Source organism: Oncorhynchus tshawytscha, linkage group LG12 (genome assembly GCF_018296145.1).
Source record: "Oncorhynchus tshawytscha isolate Ot180627B linkage group LG12, Otsh_v2.0, whole genome shotgun sequence".
NCBI lineage: Eukaryota > Metazoa > Chordata > Actinopteri > Salmoniformes > Salmonidae > Oncorhynchus > Oncorhynchus tshawytscha.
Genome location: NC_056440.1, coordinates 57,902,145 through 57,927,684, shown reverse-complemented (window position 1 = coordinate 57,927,684; position 25,540 = coordinate 57,902,145). Strand labels below are relative to the sequence as shown.

At 42.4% G+C, this 25,540-nt stretch overlaps 1 protein-coding gene across 1 annotated transcript in view; it reads right to left on the bottom strand.

The window, feature by feature from the left end:
- Positions 1 to 1,278: 1,278 nt before the first annotated feature.
- LOC112232225 (cadherin-11) overlaps positions 1,279 to 25,540 on the bottom strand; it is a 77,972-nt gene continuing 53,710 nt past the window's right edge. Inside the window, exons 2-12 of the mRNA XM_024399040.2 lie at positions 20,811 to 21,321; positions 19,674 to 19,968; positions 18,872 to 18,991; positions 15,963 to 16,130; positions 11,610 to 11,797; positions 8,609 to 8,862; positions 8,044 to 8,180; positions 7,312 to 7,433; positions 7,006 to 7,123; positions 3,369 to 3,620; positions 1,279 to 2,936 (exon numbers count right to left, since the gene is read on the bottom strand). Coding sequence (XP_024254808.1) covers positions 2,440 to 2,936; positions 3,369 to 3,620; positions 7,006 to 7,123; positions 7,312 to 7,433; positions 8,044 to 8,180; positions 8,609 to 8,862; positions 11,610 to 11,797; positions 15,963 to 16,130; positions 18,872 to 18,991; positions 19,674 to 19,968; positions 20,811 to 21,050 — 2,391 coding nt within the window. The 5' untranslated portion in view covers positions 21,051 to 21,321 and the 3' untranslated portion in view covers positions 1,279 to 2,439. The remainder of the gene's footprint in view (positions 2,937 to 3,368; positions 3,621 to 7,005; positions 7,124 to 7,311; positions 7,434 to 8,043; positions 8,181 to 8,608; positions 8,863 to 11,609; positions 11,798 to 15,962; positions 16,131 to 18,871; positions 18,992 to 19,673; positions 19,969 to 20,810; positions 21,322 to 25,540) is intronic.

Here is a 25,540-nt window from a genome sequence, read left to right as displayed (position 1 = left end):
TTGCCTAGCTCTATTCCATTTATTTTATCATAAAAAACTCATCCTTGCCGTTGACAAGCATACCCATAACATGATGCAGCCACACCCATGCTTGAAAATATGAAGAGTGGTACTCAGTGATGTGTTGTGCTGGATTTGCCCCAAACATAACACGTTGTATTCAGGACATTAAGTTAATTTCTTTGCCACATTTTTTGCAGTTTTATTTTCGTGCCTTGTAAACAGGATGCCTGTTTTGGAATATTTGTATTCTGTATAGGCTTCCTTCTTTTCACTCTGTCAATTAGATTATTATTGTGGAGTAACCACAACGTTGTTGATCCAACCTTAGTTTTGACCTATCGCTACCATTAAACCTTTTAGTGACCTGGTGTATTGATACCACCCAAAGTGTAATGAATAACTTCACCATGCTCAAAGGGATATTCCGTGTCTGCTTTTTTCTACCAATAGACACCCTTCTTTGCGAGGCATTGGAAAACCTCCTTGGTCTTTGTGGTTGGATCTGTGTTTGAAATAAAAAATATTTTTTTTTTTTTAACCCTAAACTTATTTAGGCTTGCCATAACAAAGGGGTTGAATACTTATTGACTCAAGACATGAATACTTATTGACTCAAGACATTTCAGCTTTTTCATTTTTAATCAATTTGTAAACATTTCAAAAAACATAATTCCACTTTGACATTATGGGGTATCGTGTGTAGGCCAGTGACAAGTAATCTAAATGTCATAAAGTTTAAATTTAGACTGTAACACAACAAAATGTGGAAAAAGTCAAAGGGTGTGAATACTTTCTGAAGGCACTGTATATGAAATGTACTTATTAGACTGTTAGAATGTTGCTGTCAAAATGTCTCAAAGTGGGGTCCATCCAGGTCTGGCTTTTTTTTAGTGTTAAAGTGCACATTGACCTTTAGCTGGGAAGCATCCCTTGGAGAGGTTGAATACGTTCGCTCTGGAGCAACCCTGGGAGAGATACGTTAATCTCAGGAAATGGTCAATGTGAACACTGACTGCTGGGTCCATACCAGTGAAAAGCTCTGTAAATGATGTGCAGTATGTGTGTGGACAGTGTGTGTAGTGTGTGTGAATGTGTGTGCATGTTCATGGTGTCACTGGTTGTTCTGTGTCACAGTTTGCTACTGTATATTGACCTCCTTTATTGCTCTAAGTCCTCCCAGCATCATCGAGTAGACACTGTTCAATATCATAACATAGATCACCTCTAGGGAAAGAACAGATTGCTCTTTTGCTCTTACAGATTTATTAACGTCAATCATTTTATAAAAAGCATTTATTTCAAAGTTTTTCGCTTCTTAGATAGAAGCACATAATAAAGCAACAGTACAATGTTCATAAAATATAAGGGTGATGCTGTAACATTTTCTTACATGTTGAAATACTGATATCTGCATGTGTACTAAAATAAGAACATTTTACAAATAGGTACCATAAATTCGACATAGAAATTAGGCATTATTCACTACGACAGGACAGATTGCTATTTTCTCAACGAGGGAGAAAAACATACGCCAAACAAAGAAAATAAAAAAAATGAAGAGAACAAAAAAAAAATCATAGTAATCATAACATAATTAAAAAATAAAAAAGATTTACAAGAACCAATAGGCGCAAGTTTGATCCTCAAGAGACATATTTGCACATTGTACTGTACATACGTTATATGGACTTCAGCTTGCTTTAGGATATACTTTTCAAGTTGCAAAAAATGCACTGTGATGCAAGAAAGTCCATTACTTAAGGCGATTTTTGAGCTCACAGGTCTTTCCTTGTGATTGATCATTGGTGAGATTGGGCTGAAAGGGGGGATTTTTCTCTGGATTTGTGAAAAAACACTGTCTCTGTTTTTGTTGAATCCATCTTCCTCAGGAAGAGGGAGGTGCTACAGGAGCGACCAGTCTCAGTTTGCTGTTACTGTTTTCTCATAGGTTTTTCATTGATATAAGGCAACAATTTTCTCTTCTCCTTTGTGAGCTCATTCACAGTATCAACAATTACATGTCTCTCTGTGACCCACATTCCAACCCCAAACTGTAGTAACCTACAAAATGACTAAAAAAGTGAAATACCAAGTGTTATTTGATCTCTCACCACAAACATTAAGCATGTCTTCATTTTTCATACACACCAGTACATCCCACAGAGGTGATTTTTTTGTTTTTGTTTAGTTTTTCAGTTTTTTATCTTTCTTTCTCTCTCGCTCTTGTCTCCAACTCCTCAATACCATCTGTCCTTCCTTACCAAACATCCCCAACAGGTATCTAGTATACTGCAAGTATACTTTACACGTACAAATAACAAAGTTTACTATAAATAAAAATGCTTGTGGTATACTTATAGTAAACTTCAAGCACCACACAGTCAGTGGAGGGTTGGAGAAAGGGCGCAAGGAGATGGTCGGGGAAATGGGTGAACGTTAAGAGTTGTCATCGGCGGAGTCTTTGGTGCCGTAAAGGTCGGCCAGCTTCTTGAAGCGCGGGCCCCAGCTTTGGAGGTAGTCGTAGTCTAGGTCTGAATCTGTGGTCACCGATTCCAGGGAGCTGAGGGATCCAGCGATGGAGCCCCGGCCCTCATAGCCATAGATCTGGATGGAGTCATAGGGAGGGGCCGTGGGGTCGCTGTCCGCGTCGTTAATGCGGGTCTTGATGAAATCATCCACGTCCACAGTGTTGGCCACGGGGTGCCCGCCAGGCCTCATCGGGTACTGGAGCTCAGGCTTGATGTCCTTACGGGGTAGGAAGCCGTTGGCACCGTCAGGGTTCTGTAGTGTAGCAATGTCGAAGGCCTCTGTGTCCTCCTCTCCACCGCCTTCATCATCATAGGTGATGATGTTCTCACGGATGTCTTCCTCCTCGAAGACGATGAGTGGCTCCTTCTTCTGACGACGCAGTGCCACAAACAGCACCACGATCGCTGCCATGAGAAACATATCAAATCAGCCAATCATGCAGAATCTCTAGCTCTTACAGCTCTTAAATACCTTTAGCATAACAAATTCCCTAATTAGCCACGCTTTGACAGATGTGGAAAATAAATCAGAGCTGCACATAATTTGGATTAGAAGTGCAAAAATATACAGTATGTTGAATTACAGGTGGTATGAATCTGTCAACATTTTTAAACACTGTTAACTGCAAGCTAAATAATCAATTGAGCCTGTGTACATAATCAAAACGCACACTATTAATACTCTGTCAAGCATCTGCCCATAAATACCTAAAACTATTCTGAAAACATTAAGGATAAGCACCACTCAAGATGGTATAAAATATCAAACATGAGTTAAATATTAGATCAACAACAGATTGAATGCAAGTTGATGTTTTCTTTGGCGCTGATGCTCACCCAGGAGAATGACGATACAGGCGAGTATGGCGATGAGAGCTCCGGTGCTGAGGCCTGCAGGCAGGATGTAAGGCTCCACGTTGCAGGACAGGATGGTGTCCTTACTGTCACAGCTGCACACTCGAATGGTCAGCGTGTTGGTGCTGCTCATGGGAGGGTTGCCGTTGTCGTTGATCTCAATGGGAAGGAAGTAGACATCCTGGGTCATTCGGCTGAAGCCCCTCCGGGTCACATATATGCTGGCTGTGCTGTCTGTGGTGAACAAGAGGGGAGCAGAAGTAGAATAAGTACAGAGTAAAGAGGGTCCTTCAAAATGGCTCCTCTGAGGGGGGGGAGACATCTTATGGAGACATACCCCAAGAGACTTGCAGCTGTAATTGTTACAAAAGGTGGCTCTACAAAGTATTGACTTTGAGGGGGTGAATAATTATGCACGCTCAAGTTTTCTAATTTGTTGTTTGTTTCACAATAAATTGTTGTGTAAATCAAATGATACAAACCCCCCCAAAAAATATTAATTTTAATTCCAGGTTGTAAGGCAACAAAATAGGAAAAATGCCAAGGGGGTGAATACTTTTGCAAGCCACTGTATTCCAGGTACAGACTGTACAAACTGCTTAACACGATCCTAGTTATAACCGAAGAGTTTTACTTAGCCAACGAGTTCATAAGGCAGACGTATAGCTGCGGGGAGGAGAAGCAATGAGCTGTGATTTTCCAGATATTACATTATTGTAATATTGTGAACATTTATTAGCTTTTAGAAGTGCAATCAAAGCTCTAGTGGAGGTAGCTGTATTGGTTTTACTTGGGGCTGGGTGAGGGTGGAAGGATGCCAAGTGCACTCTCCTGACTCCGTGCAAGGTCGCACTCAGAACAGAGATGGAGTGAGTTCATTTAGGTGCTTGTGGCTTAGTCATTTTCCCTCCCTCTCTCACAGCGGTGTCCTCAGCCCACTATAGCTTTTTCAGAAAAGGTTTCTCATGACAAAAGCTATTGTGCATACAGAACAGAAGGGTGAAAGGGCTCTATGAATCCTGCGCTATTCATTATAGGTCGACCTCATAGGTTATCATTGCCTTGGTAGAGTATCTCCTAAGGGTTGAAGTTAGAACACAGTCTAAAGCCATGAGAACTTAAATATCCTATATGAACAAGGTAACGTGGCTGAAAGAAGCACGTCATAAGAAGCCGCTTTCAAGGAACATTTTCTTCATAAAATGATACTTATTAAGAGTTCATACATCTGCAGTTTTGAGAGTGCAAGAAAAAACTAAATAGCCCCCGCTGTCTCAGACAGACACCGCAAACTCTGAAAATCCAGAGAAAATCCATTGATAAATGTAGATTGGAAAGCTGTCCATTTGAAAGGAGGCTTTTGGCTCCAGATAAACCCAACAAATCAGAGTGGCTGTAATCTTTACTGCTCATATTGTGGGCTTTTTGAAAATACTGTTGAAAAGCACTCATTTTGACTCCCCCCCCCCGGATTTTGTGTTAAATGCTCTACAAACAAAGCTTTCTTAGTGTCCAACAAGCTTTCTCTACCCTTAACCTTGTTCTGGACACCTCCAAAACAAAGGTAATCTGGTTTGGGAAGAAGAATGCCCTTCTTCCCGCAGGTGTTACTACTACCTCTGAGGGTTTAGAGCTTGAGGTAGTCACCTCATACAAGTACTTGGGAGTATGGCTAGACGGTGCACTGTCCTTCTCTCAGCAAATATCAAAGCTAGACTTAGTTTCCTCTATCGTAATCGCTCCTCTTTCACCCCAGGTGCCAAACTAACCCTGATTCAGATGACCATCCTACCTACGCTAGATTACAGAGACATAATTTATAGATCGGCAAGTAAGGGTGCTATTGAGCGGCTAGATGTTCTTTACCATTTAGCCATCAGATTTGCCACTAATGCTCCTTGTAAGGACACATCACTGCACTCTATACTCCTCTATAAACTGGTCATCTCTGTATCCCCGTCGCAAGACCCACTAGTTGATACTTATTTATAAAACCCTCTTAGGCCTCACTCCCCCTTATGTGAGATATCTACTGCAGCCCTCATCCTCCACATACAACACCCTTTCTGACATTCACATTCTGTTAAAGGTTCCCAAAGCACACACATCCCTGGGTCGCTCCTCTTTTCAGTTCGCTGCAGCTGGCGACTGGAACGAGCTGCAACAAACGCTCAAACTGGACAGTTTTATCTCAATAACTTCATTCAAAGACACTCTTACTGACAGTTGTGGTGGCTTTGCATGATGCATTGTTGTCTCTACTTTCTTGCCCTCTGTGCTGTTGTCTGTGCACAATAATGTTTGTACCATGTTTTGTGCTGCTACCATGTTGCGTTGCTACGATGTTGTTGTAGACCGTCGTTGTAAATAACAATTTGCTCTTAATTAACTGACTTGCCTAGTTAAATAAAGGTACAAAAATATATATAAAAAAAAAAATGAAAGCAGATCAAACGGGTAGAGAGCCAGTCCTCGCCATGCTGGCTGCTGTATAGTCACTGCAGCACTACTTGGAACAGTTTGATATGACTTTATCTGGGGATTTAATTTTTTTTAAATGATCCCATTAAACTGCAATTAACACATTCATTCCCCCTCATTCATTCTCCTCCATCACAGAAGCAGATATCCTTAGAAGTGGCTTGTGACCACGGCACGGTCGGGAAGAGTATTAAAGAGATGGCTGACGATGAAAAAAAGAGCTTAAGTTTATAGAATGAAAATATTGATGGATGCATGTCATTAAGAGAAGTGTCATGTAATTGCTTGTTCAAAGATGGCAATGCTGACTGAACTACTCGCAGCAGCTGTTGAATGTCTCCATCGTAGTTATTGCAATAGCTTTGTCACATGGTCCTGAGCAATCTCTATGGATATAAGCAAGTCTAATCAAGCATTTTTATGGAGTCAACACTCTGTGATTAACTTTTGCTTCTCATTATCTTTAATCCGAGAGTTTATCAACAAGGTTGATGAATGCTATTCCCATGATGAGTAATTCTCCTCTGATGAGAGATGGCATCCTCTGGGGATAAATACCACTGTGCCTCATCTGTTGAAATGGAATGTAACAGGTACTCTTTCTGACCAGGATCGCCTAACCAGCCGCTCCATCACTGTGACTGGCAGACTGGAAAGGGCTTTGAGCTTAAGGACAGCTGGGATGAGTCACCAGCCAGGCAGGCCCCCAAAAACGGCAGGCAGAAGGAAAGGTGCTCTCTCTCTCTCTCTCTCTCGCTCTCTCTCACTTCTCCACCCCTGGCTGATCAGACAGAGTGTGATGTAGGGATAACTAATGCAATCACAAGCTCCGCAAACTGATCCAACAGGCTCAGTCTCCTACGCAGCAGTTCACCGATGTAGAGGCTAGGACGCCAGAGAGACACCCATGGTAATTAATAAGTGGGGAGCTCTATGGAATCTAGCTTCAAATCCAACTTCAGTCTACAAAGATCTGCTGAATCACTTCCGATGCATAAACAGTGCAAATGTAGAGAAACCTGATTTGATGTAAAGAAGGAAAAAGACCCAGAGTTGTTCTATCTCACTGACTGGAGTACTGGACCAAACAGAAGTCGCTCTTCTCGTTGATGGAAATAGAACGTTTGAGCCCACCCACCTCTGTTGTCTTTCAGGGAGAAGTTGTGGTTGTTGACAGCCTCTGGGGCGATGCTGAAGTGGAAGTACTGTCGGTGGGCCATCTCATCCTTGTCCACCGCACTGACTGTCTCTATGAGCTGAGTTGAACAACACACATAGGAGTTAGTACAGACCGAGTTCACCAAAACACTGAACATATTCAATATATTCCCTATAATATAAATATATTTTTGCGCATGGTGGTTGCTAGTATGCATAAAGATCTGTCTTTTCTAAATGTGACTTGGGGAAAAGTACAATATACATTGTGAATGATTGGACTTACTTTGCCAGGGGAGGCATTTTCACACACAAGGATTTCGTTCTGTGTGGCAAACTCAGGGGCGTTGTCATTCATATCTTTGACTTTGATGTTGACACGTACTTTTGTATCTTGGTGATGTCCCCCTGTGCAGAATGACAAAAATGAATAACAAACAAGTTAGTGATTTAGTGCACATACATGGGAATTGCCTGGCTAGAAAACAAAACCATCTCCCACTGCAAACACAATGAGAAGACAGCACAGTATGAACCTATTTATTGTATAAGAAATGATGTAGGTTGTTGAATGCTTGGAAATGATGCTGTCAGACAAGTGTCATGCATAATATAACAGAACTGCTTGATCTCTAAAGTTCCAGACAACATTTTTGATGCATCAAATTATCCCTGATAGGAGAGTTGGAAATATTTGAGACAGATATACTTCAAAACCAGACATAATCATCTGGAGTAGAATCACACAGACAGAGAACAGCAACTTAAAGATGTTTATTTCTGATTTGGGGGGGGGGTATGTGGATGTTTTGCAGTAGTCTCTAGCTACTCATTTCAGTTTTTGAAAGGCACTTTGTGGTAATCTTCTCTTAAAAACATCTTGAGGGGTGGCGACTCTAGGACCACATAAGAGCCGGGTGGGAACACAACAGTTCCTGGATTGGGAGGCATGACGTCTCTGATATTTCCAGCTACCCTCTAATTTGAAACCCGAGGTGGATATTGGAGGGTGGCGTACCAATCTCAGTGGCGCTGACAGAGATGTTGTGCCAGGGTAGTGTCTCCCGGTCCAGCGGTCTGGTGGTCTTGATGATGCCATCCTCCGGGCCGACACTGAAGAACTGCTCCACGTCCGTGTAGCGTGGAATCATGTACCTGCAGTGAACAGTAATGATTAGTAAACATGTATTCGATTAGGGCCTGGTTCCTTAGATAAATCAAAAGCCTAATTATCTTTGTGCTGTAGGAATGCACGTTTGCATTATTTGGATGAATGTATTCAATGGAACAATGTTTATAGTTACAACAAAGAAACGGCATGTTCATTTAAATATTTGCTCCCGCAGAGCAGGAAATAATATAGGCTATTTCTTTTGTTTACTGATTGAGTAGAGCCCTGCACTATTGTTGACAAGACGAGGCCTTTGAAACTGAAATCATCTACGTATCAACATAACATTGGCAATTTAAAACAGCAAGGATGTATTATAACACAATGGGTCTGGGTGGGGTTGACAGCGGCGCTAAAAACAAACACAAATGAGTAACAGAGAGAGTGACAGAGAGTGTTCCAAGTAGCCTACCTGACAGGGTTGTTAGCCACGTCTGTGTCTTTAGCGTGTACACGGCCCACCACGGTCCCATCGTGGGCATTCTCCTCCACCTCGAAGCTGTAGCTAGTTGCCAGGAAAGCAGGCGGCTCGTCTGCGTCCTCCACCATAACCTTAACCGTGGCTGTGTCTTTGTAAGGTCCCCAGGCGATGAAGCGGGGGTCCACGTGTGTATTGGATGCCTCTACTCTCAGGGTGTATGCCCTCTTAGTCTCAAAGTCCACAGGCTGGAAAGAGGGAGCAGAGTGGATTTAGCAATAATACATTCAAACTATATCATCATTAATATCTTGGGACAAAAATGAGATGGTTGTCGTAAACGTAATTCTTTCTATAATACAATTACTGCATCATAAAAAAATATTTACTGTAGCTGTACACTGCTATCTAGAACCTTAGAGGGTTCTTCGGTTGTCCCCATAGGAGAACCCTTCAAAGAACCCTTTTTGGTTGCAAGTAGAACCATTTTGGTTACAGGTAGAACCATTTTAGGTTCTATGTAGAACCCTTTCTTCTGCAATAGGGTTCTGCCTGGAACCAAAGAGGGTTCTACCTAGAACCAAAAATGTTTATCCTACCGGGACAGCCGAAGAACCTATTTGGGATGCCTTTTTTCTAAGAGGGTCAAATCAAATGTCAGTATGGAGTTGAGATGCTAGCTAGAGGGTGCTGTTGCAAAATAAGACAGTGGTTGTGGACAACGTCAGCATGAGACAACACCAAGACATTCTTTGCTCAGTCCTTCTACCTAAGATGACCCTTGTTTCAGTTTAATGCCTTATCTAAGTCATAGCCTCAAATCACCATCAGTTCATTTACTTGCAAGAAAATGGAAAGACACTCCCAAATCAATTATGCACAAACATAGTTAATGGCCATTTAGTGTGAACAACCCTTATCCCTCTACACCGTCCTACTGCTTTCACACATCTGCATGTTTTCTTATTACCCTGTCTCACATCACTCGCATAAATTACCGTGTGAGACTTTAAAGTACCGACCGGAGTTGAGGGGGCGCCATACCAGGATGCACACAAACAAACACACACTTTATCTCTCTCTCTCTGCCTGTGTGGTGATTGATGTGAAGTTGTTTTCCTATCTCAGTTTTTTTGTTCATCCTTCAGTATTTTTTTTGCATGTCTTTAATGAAGCGGTCAGTGGTAGGAACAGCCATGACCCAGTTCTTTCCTTTAACAGGTCGGTGAATGTTCCTCACTGACGTTGTCTCCTGAAGCTGTGGTCCCCTTGCTCTCTGTCTCACCACCCCCCGCCCTTTATCTCTCTCTCTCTCTCTCTCCTCTCTTTCTCCCCCATCTCCATTTCTTTCTGTCTCCCTCCTCTCAACCCTCCCCCGTCTCGCTATCTCTCTCTCTCTGTTCTTTTATTTTGGCACTTAATAATTTGCTGCTGAAACTAATCAGCGATAGATAATATTCACAATAATGCCAGACTTCCTCTTAGCATTCAGCCTGCGCCTGGTAGCCCGCAGTTGAAACAGAATACTTGATTAAAACTCTGGCAATTCCGTCAGTCATTTCAACTTTAATTTTCAACATGTTTTGAAGAGCAAAAGGTGATGATTTCCCAAGAGGTGTATTGTGGAGGCATTATGTTATTGAGAAGAGCAGGGCTGCATCAAACTGATTGTTGTCGGCACACTGTATAGTCCCCCCCTCCTCCACCTCCACACACACCACACCCAGCCTAATCAGCAGACAGAATGGTCTCATTTGGGGACCTGGGTCCTGGAATTTGAGATAGCCAAACACTGTTAAGAATTACAACCCCCCTACTCAGCGTCAAACCATTATTTCCCCTGATTCAATTCTTCCACTTTCCCCAGCTACAATTTCTATTTCCCGACGTTCATAAGACTCATTATTGTTGCACCTCTCTGTTATGGAAATGAAGGGGATATGCACTGAGCAGCAAAGTCTGATCCCACTTGGGTTCATGCGGCCATAGAGGAAGTTGCTTACATGCCCGTTTCCCACATTTCAATGGCCGCTGTCTTGGCTTACCTGGTATAATCCGCAGCCATGATTAATAGAACAGTGCCATTTTTCAGCACGTAGACGACACACACTGGTACTCACATTCCACAGAACTGCCAAAATTACCCAGCTTGCGTAAACCCTTGAGAATGCAAAGGCCTTCCTCTCGGAGTTGTGTTATTTTTGGAGAGGAGTAGAGAGGACCGTGAGTGAGATTGCTGCTGATCTGAGTGTGAGGGAGCTTGTGCTGTGAAAGACAGTTGAGGGATTTTAAATAATAAAGCACCACCAGGTGGCAATGCTCCGTCTAGGCTGCTGCGTAGGGACTAGGGAGGGAAGCAGCGCCTCTCTCTCCCTCTCCCCTCTGGAGGCCCGGCTAAGCCTAACCATGGCAGGCAGCTCCAGGCGCAGTGGTGCCAGTGAGTACCTAGAGGCAGCCCAGGCACGGTGCAGTGCAGTGCAAGGCTGACCTCTCCAGGTCGGTAAATGTCGGCATAATCCCAGCCCCGAAGCACAGCAGAGCTGCAGCTCCACGCTAGCAGCCGACCCACAGTCGGACTGCCTAGATGAGATTCCTCTCCCAGAGAACCAGCCATGAAAGTCAATGCTCGTAATAAGAAACTGAAGCGGTGTCATTGCAATCACAGAGTGGAACGGTGAAAAATCACTCTCTCTCTCTCTCGCCACTGCTCGGTGTGTGCTTCAGTCTCACACTCTCTTTCTCCCCCTCTTTCTCTCTCTACCACACATAAATTGCATATAGCCAGCTTTACACATTCAAACACGCACAGACACACACAGGTGTGTCAAGAAATGTCAAGTATTGAGGCTAGCATTTTAGTCCTCAGCACGTTAGTGAAAGGGCAGTAGCAAAAAAGGCGATTCAATGCAGACAACCCTATACACTGTCTCACAACATTCCCTTCATTCCTCCACAATGTTTGTGGAATAGTAAATCGCCTTCACTCCCTTTTCACCTTTCTCAGTTTGATGACACCCTCGCGGGTGTCAGTGTCGGTGGTAATCTCAAACACAGTCATCCCATCGCCCTCGATGAAACGATATGACACAAGTCCATTCTCGCCCAGGTCTGGATCTTTAGCCTTCAGACGGCCCACCTCCTCACCCGAAACCTTGTCCTCTGAAACTGACATGGAGTATACACCTGTGGGGAGAAACAATAGAAACGGTTACAACTAAGAAAATATCATTCACACTTGTAGTCGACGCCCGATGCCTGGTTTGACTTACTCCGAGGTACAGAATACCATTCACCCAACTTTTCACGACATTCATGTAATCTTGTTTTAAATAAGCCCCTGCCTATCTTTGTCACTGTGGGAGCAGCTGTATATACAGGTGAAGTCGGAAGTTTACATACACCGTAGCCAAATTTAAACTCAGTTCTCTGACATTTATTCCTAGTAAAAATTCCCTGTCTTAGGTCAGTTAGGATCACCACTTTATTTTAAGAATGTGAACTGTCAGAATAATAGTAGAGAGAATGATTTATTTCAGCTTTTATTTCTTTCATCACATTCCCAGTGGGTCAGAAGTTGACATACACTCAATTAGTATTTGGTAGCATTGCCTTTAAATTGTTTAACTTGGGTCAAACGTTTCGGGTAGCCTTCCACAAGCCTCCCACAATAAGTTGGGTGAATTTTGTCCCATTCCTCCTGACAGAGCTGGTGTAACTGAGTCAGGTGTGTAGGCCTCCTTGTTCACACATGCTTTTTCAGTTCTGCCCACAATTGTTTTATAGGATTGAGGTCAGGGCTTTGTGATGGCCACTCCAATACCTTGACTTTGTTGTCCATAAGCCATTTTACCACAACTTTGGAAGTATGCTTGGTGTCATAGTCCATTTGGAAGACCCATTTGCAACCAAACTTTAACTTCCTAACTGATGTCTTGAGATGTTGCTCCACATAATTTTCTACCTCATGATGCCATCTATTTTGTGAAGTACACCAGTCCCTCCTGCAGCAAAGCACCCCCACAACATGATGCTGCCACCCTCGTGCTTCACGGTTGGGATGGTGTTCTTCGGCTTGCAAGCCTCCCCCTTTTTCCTCCAAACATAACGATGGTCATTATGGCCAAACAGTTCTATTTTTTTTTCATCAGACCAGAGGACATTTCTCCAAAAAGTATGATCTTTGTCCCCATGTGCAGTTGCAAACTGACTAGTCTGGCTTTTTTATGGTGGTTTTGGAGCAGTGGCTTCTTCCTTGCTGAGCGGCCTTTCAGGTTATGTTGATATAGGACTCGTTTTACTGTGGATATAGACACTTTTGTACATGTTTCCTCCAGCATCTTCACATGGTCCTTTGCTGTTGTTCTGGAATTGATTTGCACTTTTCGCACCAAAGTACGTTCATCTCTAGGAAACAGAACACATCTCCTTCCTGAGCAGTATGATGGCTGCATGGTCCCATGATGTTTATACTTGCGTACTATTGTTTGTACAGATGAACGTGGTACCTTCAGACGTTTGGGAATTGCTCCCAAGGATGAACCAGACTTGTGGAGGTCTACAACAAAAAAATTCGGAGTTTTTTCTGAGGTCGTCTTGTCTTGTACACCTCCAATTGACTCAAATGATGTCAATTAGCCTATCAGAAGCTTCTAAAGCCATGATATCATTTTCTGGAGTTTTCCATGCTGTTTGAAGGCACAATCAACTTAGTGTATGTAAACTTCTGTCCCACTGGAATTGTAATAAGTGAAATGATCTGTCTGTAAACGATTGTTGGTAAAATGACTTGTGTAATGCACAAAGTAGATGTCATAACCGACTTGCCAAAACTTTAGTTTGTTAACAAGAAATTGGTGGAGTGGTTGAAAAATGAGTCTTAATGTTTCCAACCTAAGTTTATGTAAACTTCCGACTTCAACTGTAGCTAGATACATGCACCGACTATACATAGCTAGATACTAGTAAAGAGGCTCCTAGTCTCCCAGTAGCTCAGATTGAAAAGAGGCTCCCAGTAGCTCAGATTGTCACTGGTCGATTCCCTTCTCTTGCATGCCTTTAATTCGGACTCTTCCTGTATTCGGCTATAGGCTTAACTACTGTTATGGTTTTGATAGCATGATGTAACTTGCACTTGTTGTTTTCAGGTTTGATTGAGACAATGTATTCCCCTAACCGTATTCCTTCAATAATGTTTTTTTTAAAATTAATACGATATCACTTGTTGTCTTTCCTTATCAAATGTAAGACTAAATGCCCTTTGTAATATATTTTGGTGCATATACAGTGAGCTCCAAAAGTATTGAGACAGGGGAAATGTTTTGTTCATAACACTTATTATGATTGACATTTGTTTGGTATAAGCCTTTTCTTTTAAGAGCTTTGTCACAGTGGACCAGTCAAAATACAAAGTGCTGGAGTACAGAGTCAAAACAACAAAAGCATTTTCACTGTCCCAATACCTTTGGAGCTCACTGTATGTGTTTAAAATACTATCCAGATAAGAAAGTGTCTGGTCATGGAACATTCCATAGAATTCTAGAAAAATACCACTGTTCACTAAAAAGGCTGTAACTCATTCACTGTAAAAGGCATTATTCCGATTTCAGATTATCAATCCTTACAAAATAGATTTTCTCTGTTTTCAATGGCAGTTGTTTGAGGGAAAAAAAGCATTTAAGATACACATTTTCACAGGTGTTTTTTTCTTGACTGATTGCCAGTTGATTGATGTGGTGCTATCACATGTCATATCAGTTGAAAGGGCTGTTTCTCAGCTTTCAAAATGTGTATAATGTTTTCATATATGGTTTGACACCAGCAAATTATGCTCATTAATATACGCTGAGGTCATGGTCTCAGTAAATTCACAAATTCCTAAACTCTCCTACTGATGATGCAACAATACCAATATGGCGATTTACAGTTACTGTTAGCTGGTGTTCTAAAGCCTAGTGTTTCCATTTGCTTTTAATGCTGTAAAACACATTTATGGTATTTTACTGTTCATTCTACAGCGTTTTACTGTTGAAATGAATTAATGGTGTGGTCCATCTTTGAAAGACATTGTATCTTTACCTGTTCTGCATTTACACCTAATTAAAGAGATTAGAGCGAGAGAGAGAGAGATATAAATGGAACACAAAAGATACCTGTGGAGATTCAGCTGGCCAGCACCTGAGGGCCACAGCCCATGAGCAGACAGTGTTTTGTGTTTGTATTTGCATGTGTGTGAGTGTGTGTGTCTACAGGGGTGCATACACCTGCCATTGGCCGAGGCAGAGCAGTAGGGCCGTATGCCCTCTCCGCCCTGTCTGCTCCTCCTATTGAAATGTTCAGAGCCAAACACTTCAGCTGCATTTAAAAATAACGCTGACATGGGAAGGAGCCTTTAAAAAAAAGGCCTAATCATATAAAGGGCTGCTACTTCAATCAGACTACATAAAAAACATAAGGGATCTTTTCATGAGAAAGTTACTGAATCCACCCAGTCTAAAACTGTCTCTGACCATGAGAGCTGGAAATAAATATTAACATAATATCAGAGGTTGAAACGTGACAATACTGATGTGAATGTCATCTCAAAAAGTATGTCATTACTTATTGAACAATGTTCCCGTTTTCATCATCTGGGAAAGAGTTGACATTATTGCACGTGGTTGAGTCAGCCCACTGACTCAGTTTTAGAAGTTTCTCACCCCACTCAGGACTAGTTTACCCCAAATATGTAGCTAATTTTCCATCAAAGAGCCGCTGTTAGCAGGGATACATCCGAGCCTTAGTGCTGATAGTAGGATGAAAGATTGGGAGCTCTCTGGGACAAATCTTCAGGCTCTGCTCTCAAGAAGTAGGGGGAAATTGATGTGGACCATTTCTACTATATGAGACGTAAATCTGTGTTTAGCTCGCGGTTTAGAGCTACAAGAATTCCCCTCCATTCCCCCTCTCCGTCGAACAGAAATAATGACATTAACACTGTTAATATTTCACAAATCTTTATCGCGCTTAAGATACTTGCTGTCATCACAGCTCCTATGAGCGCACTGAAACTGTTTAATAATTAAGTTTTAATATCCCCCTTTAACATCTATACCCTATACAAACTGCGTGTTGCATGGCCTCTGGGGCCATCAGCCATCCATATTTTGAAGTGTTGAGGCTTGAGGAGCTCAGAGAGCGCTAGACTGGCTTAAAGCAGACCTGTCCCCCGTGGATGATGCTGCTCTTACCTCAGCAGAGAGGGACAGTGACGACGGGAAGAAAGACCATCTCAGGGACTAAGTTAGCTTTAGAAAACAGAAAATAAATTTTAAAAACATAGAAAAAGTGAAAGACATGACTCTTCACTTACTCTGAGGGAACTTGGGTGGGTTGTCGTTGACGTCCGTCAAGGTGATTTTCACTTCTGTTGTCCCTGACAATCCCCCCATGTGTCCCCCCATGTCCTTTGCTTGGATGACGACGTCATATTCCTGCCGAGCTTCCCTGTCCATGTTGGGCAGAGCAGTCCGGATTATCCCTGGGGAAAGGAGAGGAGGAAAATGGCTTTAATTCAAGAGGGACCTGCCTGTGACCTTTCAGCAGCCTACTACCATGCAAGGCCTAATGGGAGGAGCAGGGCATGATTGGTCATCACTGACACGTGAGATCACATTGCCATCTCATTCATCGGGCTCCTTTTCTAATATTGGGGTAATTACTGTGATATGTAAAAGGGAAAAAGAAGTGGCTTATTTCAATAGAAACTGCAGAACACTGCTCAGAACAGCAGTGAGGAACTGTTTTTTTAAGCCAGTTGTTTAATTAATTATTTTTCTGTGAGGAAACTGGCACTTCTCACATCACAGGAGAATATGATGGGGATGGTTGTTCTCTGGTGATATTTAGATGAGCCTGTGCATGAAATGCAGATAAGCCAAAAACAAATTATAAATGTGAGCATTGGACATGATCCAGTGAAATATCCAGCTTTGGTTTATTAGCAGAATTTTCTCTCTCCGATCTCTCTCTCGCTCTGAGATCTCCCTGTTTGGCTGGGGGTACTTTGGCTCCCAGGATGCTTAGAGTTCAACCAGGATATTGCTTGCCTAATCTGGCCGTGAGTTAATTCTGTTTGGCAAAGGACAGGTACACTCAGACTTTGCCTTGGAGAAATCCCAAAGCACGACAGGACTAATCCTCAACACTCACTTGGCACGTATACAAAATGTGAGAATTGACAGATTATCATAAGATACATTTAAATACATAACAGTTTTGATACAAGACATACAATATATATATATAGTGCCTTCAAAAGTATTCATCCCCCTGGCGTTTTTCCTATTTTGTTGCATTACAACCTGTCATTTAAATTGATTTCATGTAATGGACATACACAAAATAGTCCAAATTGGTGAAGTAAAAAAAAAAAACTTTTTTCAGCAACAACAAAAGAAAAAAGAAAAAGTGGTGAGTGCATATGTATTCACCCCCTTTGCTATGAAGCCCCTAAATTGTATTTATTTTTATTTCACCTTTATTTAACCAGGTAGGCTAGTTGAGAACAAGTTCTCATCTCATTTACAACTGTGACCTGGCCAAGATAAAGCAAAGCAGTTCGACACATACAACAACACACAGATACACATGGAATAAACAAACACAGTCAATAATAGAGTAGAAAAAGACTATATACAGTATGTACAAATGAGGAAAGATAAGGGAGGTAAGGCAAAAAATAGGCCATGGTGGCGAAGTAATTACAATATACCAAATAAGATCTGGTGCAACCAATTACCTTCAGAAGTCACATAATCTGGCACAATCTGTCACATGATCTCAGTATATATACACCTGTTCTGAAATATCCCAGAGTCTGCAACACAACTAAGCAAGGGGCACCACCAAGCAAGTGGCACCATGAAGACCAAGGAGCTCTCCAAACAGGTCAGGAATAAAGTTGTGGAGAAGTACAGATCAGGGTTGGGTTATAAAGAAATATCAGAAACATTGAACATCCCAAGGAGCACCATTAAATCCATTATAAAAAATTTGAAAGAATATGGCACCACAACAAACCTGCCAAGAGAGGGCCGCCAACCAAAACTCATGGACCAGGCAAGGAGGGTATTAACCAGAGAGGCAACAAAGGGACGAAAGATAATCCTGAAGGAGCTGCAAAGCTCCACAGCGGAGATTGGAGTATCTGTCCATAGGACCACTTTAAGCCATACACGCCACAAATCTGCGCTTTATGGAAGAGTGCCAGAAAAAAGACATTGCTTAAAGAAAAAATAAGCAAACACATTTGGTGTTCACCAAAAGGCATGTGGGAGACTCTCAAACATATGGAAGAAGGTACTCTGGTCAGATGAGACAAAAATGTAGCATTTTGGACATCAAGAAAAACACTATGTCTGGCGCAAACTCAACACCTCTCATCACCCCTGGAACACCATCCCAACACAAACCCAACACCACAGTGAAGCATGGTGGTGGCAGCATCATGCTGTGGGAATGTTTTTCATCAGAAGGGACTAGGGAACTGGTCAGAACTGAAGGAATGATGGATGGCGCTAAATACAGAGAAATTGCTGAGGGAAACCTGTTTCAGTCTTCCAAAGATTTGAGACTGGGACGGAGGTTCTCCTTCCAGCAGGACAATGACCCTAAACTAAAGCAACACTCAAGTGCTTTAAGGGGAAATATTTAAATGTCTTGGAATGGCCTAGTCAAAGCCCAGACCTCAATACAATTGAGAATCTGTGGTATGACTTAAAGATTGCTGTACACCAGCGGAACACATCCAACTTGAAGGAGCTGGAGCAGTTTTACCTTGAGGAATGGGCAAGAATCCCAGTGGCTAGATGTGCCAAGCTTATAGAGACATACCCCAAGAGACATGCAGCTGTAATTGCTGCAAAAGGTGTCTCTACAAACTATTAACTTGGGGGGGGGTAGTTATGCACGCTCAAGTTTTCTGGTTTTTGTCTTATTTCTTGTTTGTTTCACAATAACGAATATTTGGCATCTTCAAAGTAGTAGACATGTTGTGTTAATGAAATAATACAAACCCCTCGCAAGATCTATTTTAATTCCAGGTTGTAAGGCAACAAAATAGGAAAAAATGCCAAGGGGGTGAATACATTCGCAAGCCACTTACATATATATATATATATATATATATATATATATATGTATATATATATATATATATATATATGTATATGTATAAATATATATATATATGAAACAAGGTGGGACAGAGAGGTTGGGTACCTGTTTGTGGTTCCACTGAGAAGTAGGGCTGGCCCTGGAGAATGCTGTACACCAGTCTGGCACTATTCCCATAGGTGGGATCATCAGCATCTGTGGCTGTTACCTGCATCACTGAGGTACCTGGACGACACAAGAACAGCAGGTGTTATTATTTTCAACACCATTTACCCAACATAATACCTGCAATAAGAAAATCATTATGGCATTTAGCTTGAGCCAATACTATGTTTCTAAAATGAAATTCCTGCTATATACCTGATCCTGGAAGTGTTTGCCTTTCTAGAAATGGCTTATTCTTAACCGAAAATGTGGTGCAGTCAGCATCCCTCCCATGGTTATAATGTCCTTAAGTGCTCATGGTTTTGGGATTCACACAAAGCCTAGCTGTTTCGCCAGTATTTGAAATTAATTTGCCATCACAGTGGTTTCTGAACATGTTTGAAGCTGGGTTGGTCTAGACTGCCGAGTCTGAGCCCCAGAAGCACCATTTGGGTTGTCAGCTGGTGGAATTGCAGGGAAATAGATTGTTACTCTGACAGGCCAGCATTAAGAATGTTGTATTACATGGTGTGATCCCCCCCCCACACACACACTCACGCAAAAAAAACATTCACAAGGAAGAGGGAAATTGCAGAGCCGCAACAACAACAGCAACGCTTCCAACTTTGCCTCCCCCGGTCAGATTACAGTAATTTTGAATAATGCATGGGAAACAAGCTGTTCACTGGCAAACAGTCTGAGGAAGGGAGAATTAGACAGAGGGTAGAGAATCCTTCACGGTCCATTCCCCAGCCAGACTCACCGACGTTGGACATTTCAGGCACCCTGGCATAGTATGGCCCATGTAGGAACTCAGGTGGGTTGTCATTGATGTCCTGGACCTTGACTATGAACTCAGACGGAGGCTCCAGAGGCTTGTTGGTGGCCCTGTCCACAGCCTGGGCTGTGAGGGTGTACTGGGCCTGCTCTTCCCTGTCCAGGGTCTTGGTGGCATGGATGTTGCCTGTCTTGTCATCAATGACAAAAATGGTGCCTGCACCCTCCCCTGAGAGAATGTACTTGCAATTGCCATCCCCAGCATCAACGTCTGAGTGGAGCTGGAAACAAATGGAAAGAAAAATGTCAGCAAAATTACTTTGTAAAAAATATGTTAAAAACCATTTAAAAAATACTACCTTCCAACATGTAGTGTGATCACTAGGAGGAACATGGATAATGAGAAGCACATTCAGCCCAGGCAATCATGTAAATGTGATTACATTTAAATGCATAGCTTAGAGAAAACTGTCTTGAAACCAATATGTTTCAACATAGAGAATCAATCTATATTTACTCTGATGATAAACATTAGGTGCAACACAGCAACATTACAATTAGTTTATCAGACAGTTAGTCACTTGATTGGTTAATTTCTGCAATTCAAAACACGCATAACTATATTCCCACAAATGCATATATGAATTGTATTTCAATTTATTTTGCAATATCTACCAACTTTTTATTATATTCTATGAAATATTGTTCATAGAAACCTGTCCTGCATGCATGTTGTTTTTGTTGTTGATTGATGTCATGATTGATATCCCAATCCAATAATAACAAGGTACCATCTCTGTCACTGCCGGAATTAGAGGCAAATTTAGGTCCCCATTTGTAATCGTCATTTCTGTGGACCCCTAAAATTGCCTGTTTCCCAGATGTCAATGTCTTTGGGGGATGCTTTGATATTAAAAAGGAAATCTAATTTATAATCTTTAATCAAGTGGGCCACTGATTGCTTTGTGTAACAAATTGAGGATATTGCAAGGTCTCCACTGGTAATGAAAACCCCCTGTGACTTTAATTCAGAGATCAACAGATAGAGAGGGGGAAAGAATGGGAGAGAAAAGAGAGGAGAGGTAGGAAGGTGATGATGAAGAATTTAAAACGGTGACCTTACCCTGCCCACTAACACTGGGTCTGGCCCTGTGTACTCCTCAATGACAAAGAACTGGTTCCAGACCCAGCCTCTCTTGGAGCGGTGTAGGACCTGTCCCTCCTTGCCTGTCCTCTCCCGGTGCCTGTGTAGGGAGAGGCGGCGGCGGTGGCTGTGCTCCAGGGGTGCCGAGGCGGCCACAGCGCTGTACAGCACGGCGCCCAGGCACATCAGGAACACCTGCAGTCCCAGTCCCTCCCACATCCTGCTGCCAGCCGACCAGTGCTGCTCCGCCTTCCTTTGGGCCTTGCTGCACGTGTGCCTGTGTCCCCTGAGAGGCACAATCCAGAGATAATCCTGGGAAAACCTTCCTCTGAGGTCCTTCCTGGATGGTGGCTTCACTCCACTCACTCGCTAGCCTGGGGACTTGGACCCTAAGCCTCACCAGATCCTTTGGTTTTGCTTTATGCAGTTACTCATCACAACCCCTTTCTTCTTCTCTCTCTTCCTCCTTCTTCTCCTCCCAACGTAGGCCCTGAAATGAAACGAAAATGCACAGAGTCGGTCACAGGGGACAAAACAGAGTTCTGTACAAGAGTAGTTATCGTCAGCCCACACTCCAACCAAAGTTTTAATTGACTCCTCTCTAAATCTCGACATATTAATTCATTTTGTGCCTCTATCTTGCTCTAATTAAGTGACAGAGGTTGTAAACTCATTTGCTCTTATTTAATTAGACATCAAGCCACTGGTGTTCTCAGATTGAAGTATTGCCTATGTTTTGTCCCTTGTAGTATTACATTAGTTGAGTAGAGCAAAAGGGAAATAGTCTCCTTCAAAATTCTAATTTGGTACAAAATGCATCACTTCATTTTCATTCACTGACCATGCACTGATGGTCAATAAAGCGACAACGGAGCTAAAAACAGAATAGTCTAATAGTCGATTTGCACAGTCCTAACTGCAAACAAAGCAGGCCTAATCACATGCCAATAGGTTATGTTACACATCCGACAATTAACCAGATGCTGTGTTGTTGTCAGTCCCATGATTGGCTCTCATCACTTCCTGCTTGGCTGCTCATGGATGGACAGGGGAACAAATGGACCTGCGGGAGATTTTCCTATCTACTGAGCCACTAAGAACCTTCAGCCTCAGCAACGATGCTAGCTGGGAGCCCAACCACAACAATAATGCTTTTACACACTGCTTACGGTGAAACACACGGTCCAGCAGGGAAGAGAGAGAGGGAGAGAAGAGAAAAAACAGAACAAATCTCCAGCGTGTGTGGCAGAGCTCATAAATAAAGTCCAAATAAAGCACATCCACCAGTGAAGTAGGGAAATGGGCACCCTAACTCAGTTGGACCTCTCCACTGTCAGTCCCCATAATGAACGCCTGATAACGCTTCATGCTTTCCAGTGTCTCGGGTTGTAAATTGGCAGCTACTCCAGAAAAAGAAGACATTCTATGCTTTTTTTTCATTATTGACTGGCCACCAAAAATGTCAGCCAACTGTGTGTGTAGGAGTGGTTTTATTGTCTCCGATACCCCATCATCTCAAGGGAAGTGTTTCCCATTTAAATGCCTCGGGAATCACAGGCATTCATCCGTCTTGGCTAAGACTGTGGATGTGCTGAATAAGTAGTCTGGTCCAAAGTCAGTCATTGATGGCAAGTGACTCAACAGCGATGCAAAATGTCTCATCTATTACTGTAATACAGTGATTGTGAGTCATGTATTAAGTATTCCAGTGGATGGCTAGACAGCTAAATGTTTCAATGCAGAACTACTGTGGAATGGTGTGAGAGACATCGGAGAATTTGTGAATATGGAAAAATACACTGAATAGACCAAACATCAGAAACACCTTCCTAATATTGAGTTGTACCCCCCCATCCCCATCCCTCTTTTGCACTCAGAACAGCCTCAATTCATCGGGGTATCGGCTCTACAAGGTGTCAAAAGCATTTCACAGGGATGCTGGTCATGTTGACTACAATGTTACCCACAGTTGTGTCAAGTAGGCAGGATGTCGTTTTTGTGGTGGACCATTCTTGATACAAATGGGAAACAGTTGAGCATGAAAAACCCAGCAGTGTTCCAGTTCTTGACACAAACCGGGGTGCCTGGCACATACCTTTTGTTTTGCCCATTCACTCTCTGAATATAATACATACACAATCCATGTCTCAGTTGTCTCAAGGCTTACAAATACTTGTTTAACCTGTCTCCTCCCCTTCATCTACACTGATTGAAGTGGATTTAAGAAGTGACATCAATAAGGGATCCCAGCGTTCTTAATGTTTGTCTACTCAGCGTATATCAACACTCTATAGCACCTTGTAAATATTGTAAAGGGGCGGATAGGCCATAGCTGTAGACACTAATATATGCAGGTTTACTGTCATGGGTCTTGCCCTAGAGGCAGAACTGAGCGATTGCCGCAAGATGGACAAGCTGCAAAGTGAAAATTGGCTATGTTGTAAACATTTATGAAAAAAAAAAGTGCTTTTTGGTCTTAATTTAAGGTTAAGTGTAACGAATGCCCTGAGAGACGGGAAGCAAGTACAGGGACTGAGTGTTTTAATAAATAAAAGAAACACGAAACACAATACACCGACATGAAACAGAGTCAATAACACCTGAGGAAAGAACCAAGGGGAGTGACAGATATCGGGAAGATAATCAAGGAGGTGATGGAGTCCAGGTGAGTGTCACGAGGCGCTGGTGCGCTTGACGATAGTGACAGGTGTGAGGGATAATCAGCAGCCTGGTGACCTAGAGGCCGGAGAGGGAGCGTACGTGACATTAAGGTTGGGTTTATCAGATGTTATGACTTCGTGGCTGTGCAGGCTAGTGACCATTCTGCAGAGTTGCCTCCAGAACAAGACTCATGAGGAAAAACGCGAACCTGCGCAATATAAGTGGAAGTGTTTCATGTTCCTCTTGAATAAATAAATAATGGTTACATTTCATGTTACTTAATGAGGGGTAAGATAATGCCACAGCTGCTTGTAAGTGCAAAATTGTTACTGAGACTTGGAGAAAATAATTATCGGATAAAGGGGAGAAAAAAAATTGCTTGTGCTTCAGAAGAAATGAAATGGCCAGCTACAAATATACGTGGCCTTAATTGTAGTGTGTGAATCCAGCTATATTTCCACTGTTCTAGCCCAGCCATGGACAGTGGTGGAGAGGGGATGTCTGAGGAGAAATGGAGTGACCTGACAGTGAGGGACAATTAAAACAATCCCTCTAGTCTTTCTCCAAGTCTCCGCTAAAAGCAGCCAAGTAACTTCACACTGTCACAGCCATGAAAAGTGAAGATCAGGAGAGAGGCACCGGGCAGATAAATCCTCCCTCTCTTTCAGCGCAGTCTTTTTGACACCAAGTAAGTGTCTTCAATATCTCATTGTGGCGCTGTAACAGCACATGTGTTACTGCTCTGCCGACATTAGTATTTTAAATTGAAAACAGGGTCAAAGTTGAAGAATTAAGTTAGTTCCATGCTGATGTTTAATATTGAGTACCGACACATCAATAGACTCTAAAAGGCATACGATCCCACATCATTTGATTGAGGGGAACCCCAAAAAGCACTTATCAGCTCAGTGGGGCTCTTACATAATTGAACTCTAACCAGTAAGCATAGTCCTCAAAGGAAATAGCATTAAGCAGTGAATACAAATCAAATGTTATTGGTTCTTTCAATGCAGGGCCTCATTAGGGTTATGATGAGAACCTAAATGATGTCCTAAATAAGTAAAGCATTTCTTCAGCCACTGAAGGTGCATGTGGGGGTTGGGATTTGGTTTTTATAGCTGGGAGATGTGTTCTTCCTTGTACAATTATTATGATTATTTTTTAAGTAGGGAATGCAATCGCTCCCCAATGGTTATTGGAGCGATCGTTTAAAAAAAAAAAACAGCAGACAGAGTATGGAACTGTGCTCAAATCTGAACCTCCCCGTGCAGAGGGGCTCAGCTTTGTCTTGCGTGACTGACCATTAACATTGTACAAGAAAAGCAAAGAGAAGCTCCCTCTCTCTCCCTCCCTCTCTCTCTGGCTCTCTCGTATTCTCTAGTGCCAGTTTAATTCTGTAAGGTCCAGTCGCACGTACAAGATGAAGTCGGTCTAAAGCAATAAGGGTGATTCATGTCTGAGTAGATGTGATATATGCCCCTGTCTGCCACCACCCTGGAGGCTCCACCCGTCTGTTTTCACAAGTGTTTATGACCGTATGGTGTGTGTGTGGTGTGTGTGTGTGTGTGTGTGTGTGTGTGTGTGTGTGTGTGTGTGTGTGTGTGTGTGTGTGTGTGTGTGTGTGTGTGTGTGTGTGTGTGTGTGTGTGTGTGTGTGTGTGTGCACAAAGTATGTCTATTGTGTGCACATGTACTGATTTGTGTGAATAGTGTGTGCAAACAGCTTATTTATTGGGTGGTGTTGTTATACAATGAGTCGCCTATGCTGTCTGGGCACGGGAAATGTTTATTTAATTATTTTATTGATCCTTTATTTAACTGGGCAAGTCAGTTAAGAACACGTTATTGTTTACAATGACAGCCTACCAAAAGGCAGAAGGACTCCTGCGGGGCGGAGGCCTGGGATAAAAAATTTAAAATATGGGTCAAAACACACATCACGACAAAAGAGAGGCGTATGGTGGCAAAATAATAAAATAAAGTTTATCCAGTGTGTCTATGCATTTAACTAAAGTCACGTGATGTACTGATAAGATGTGCTCCCTCTGC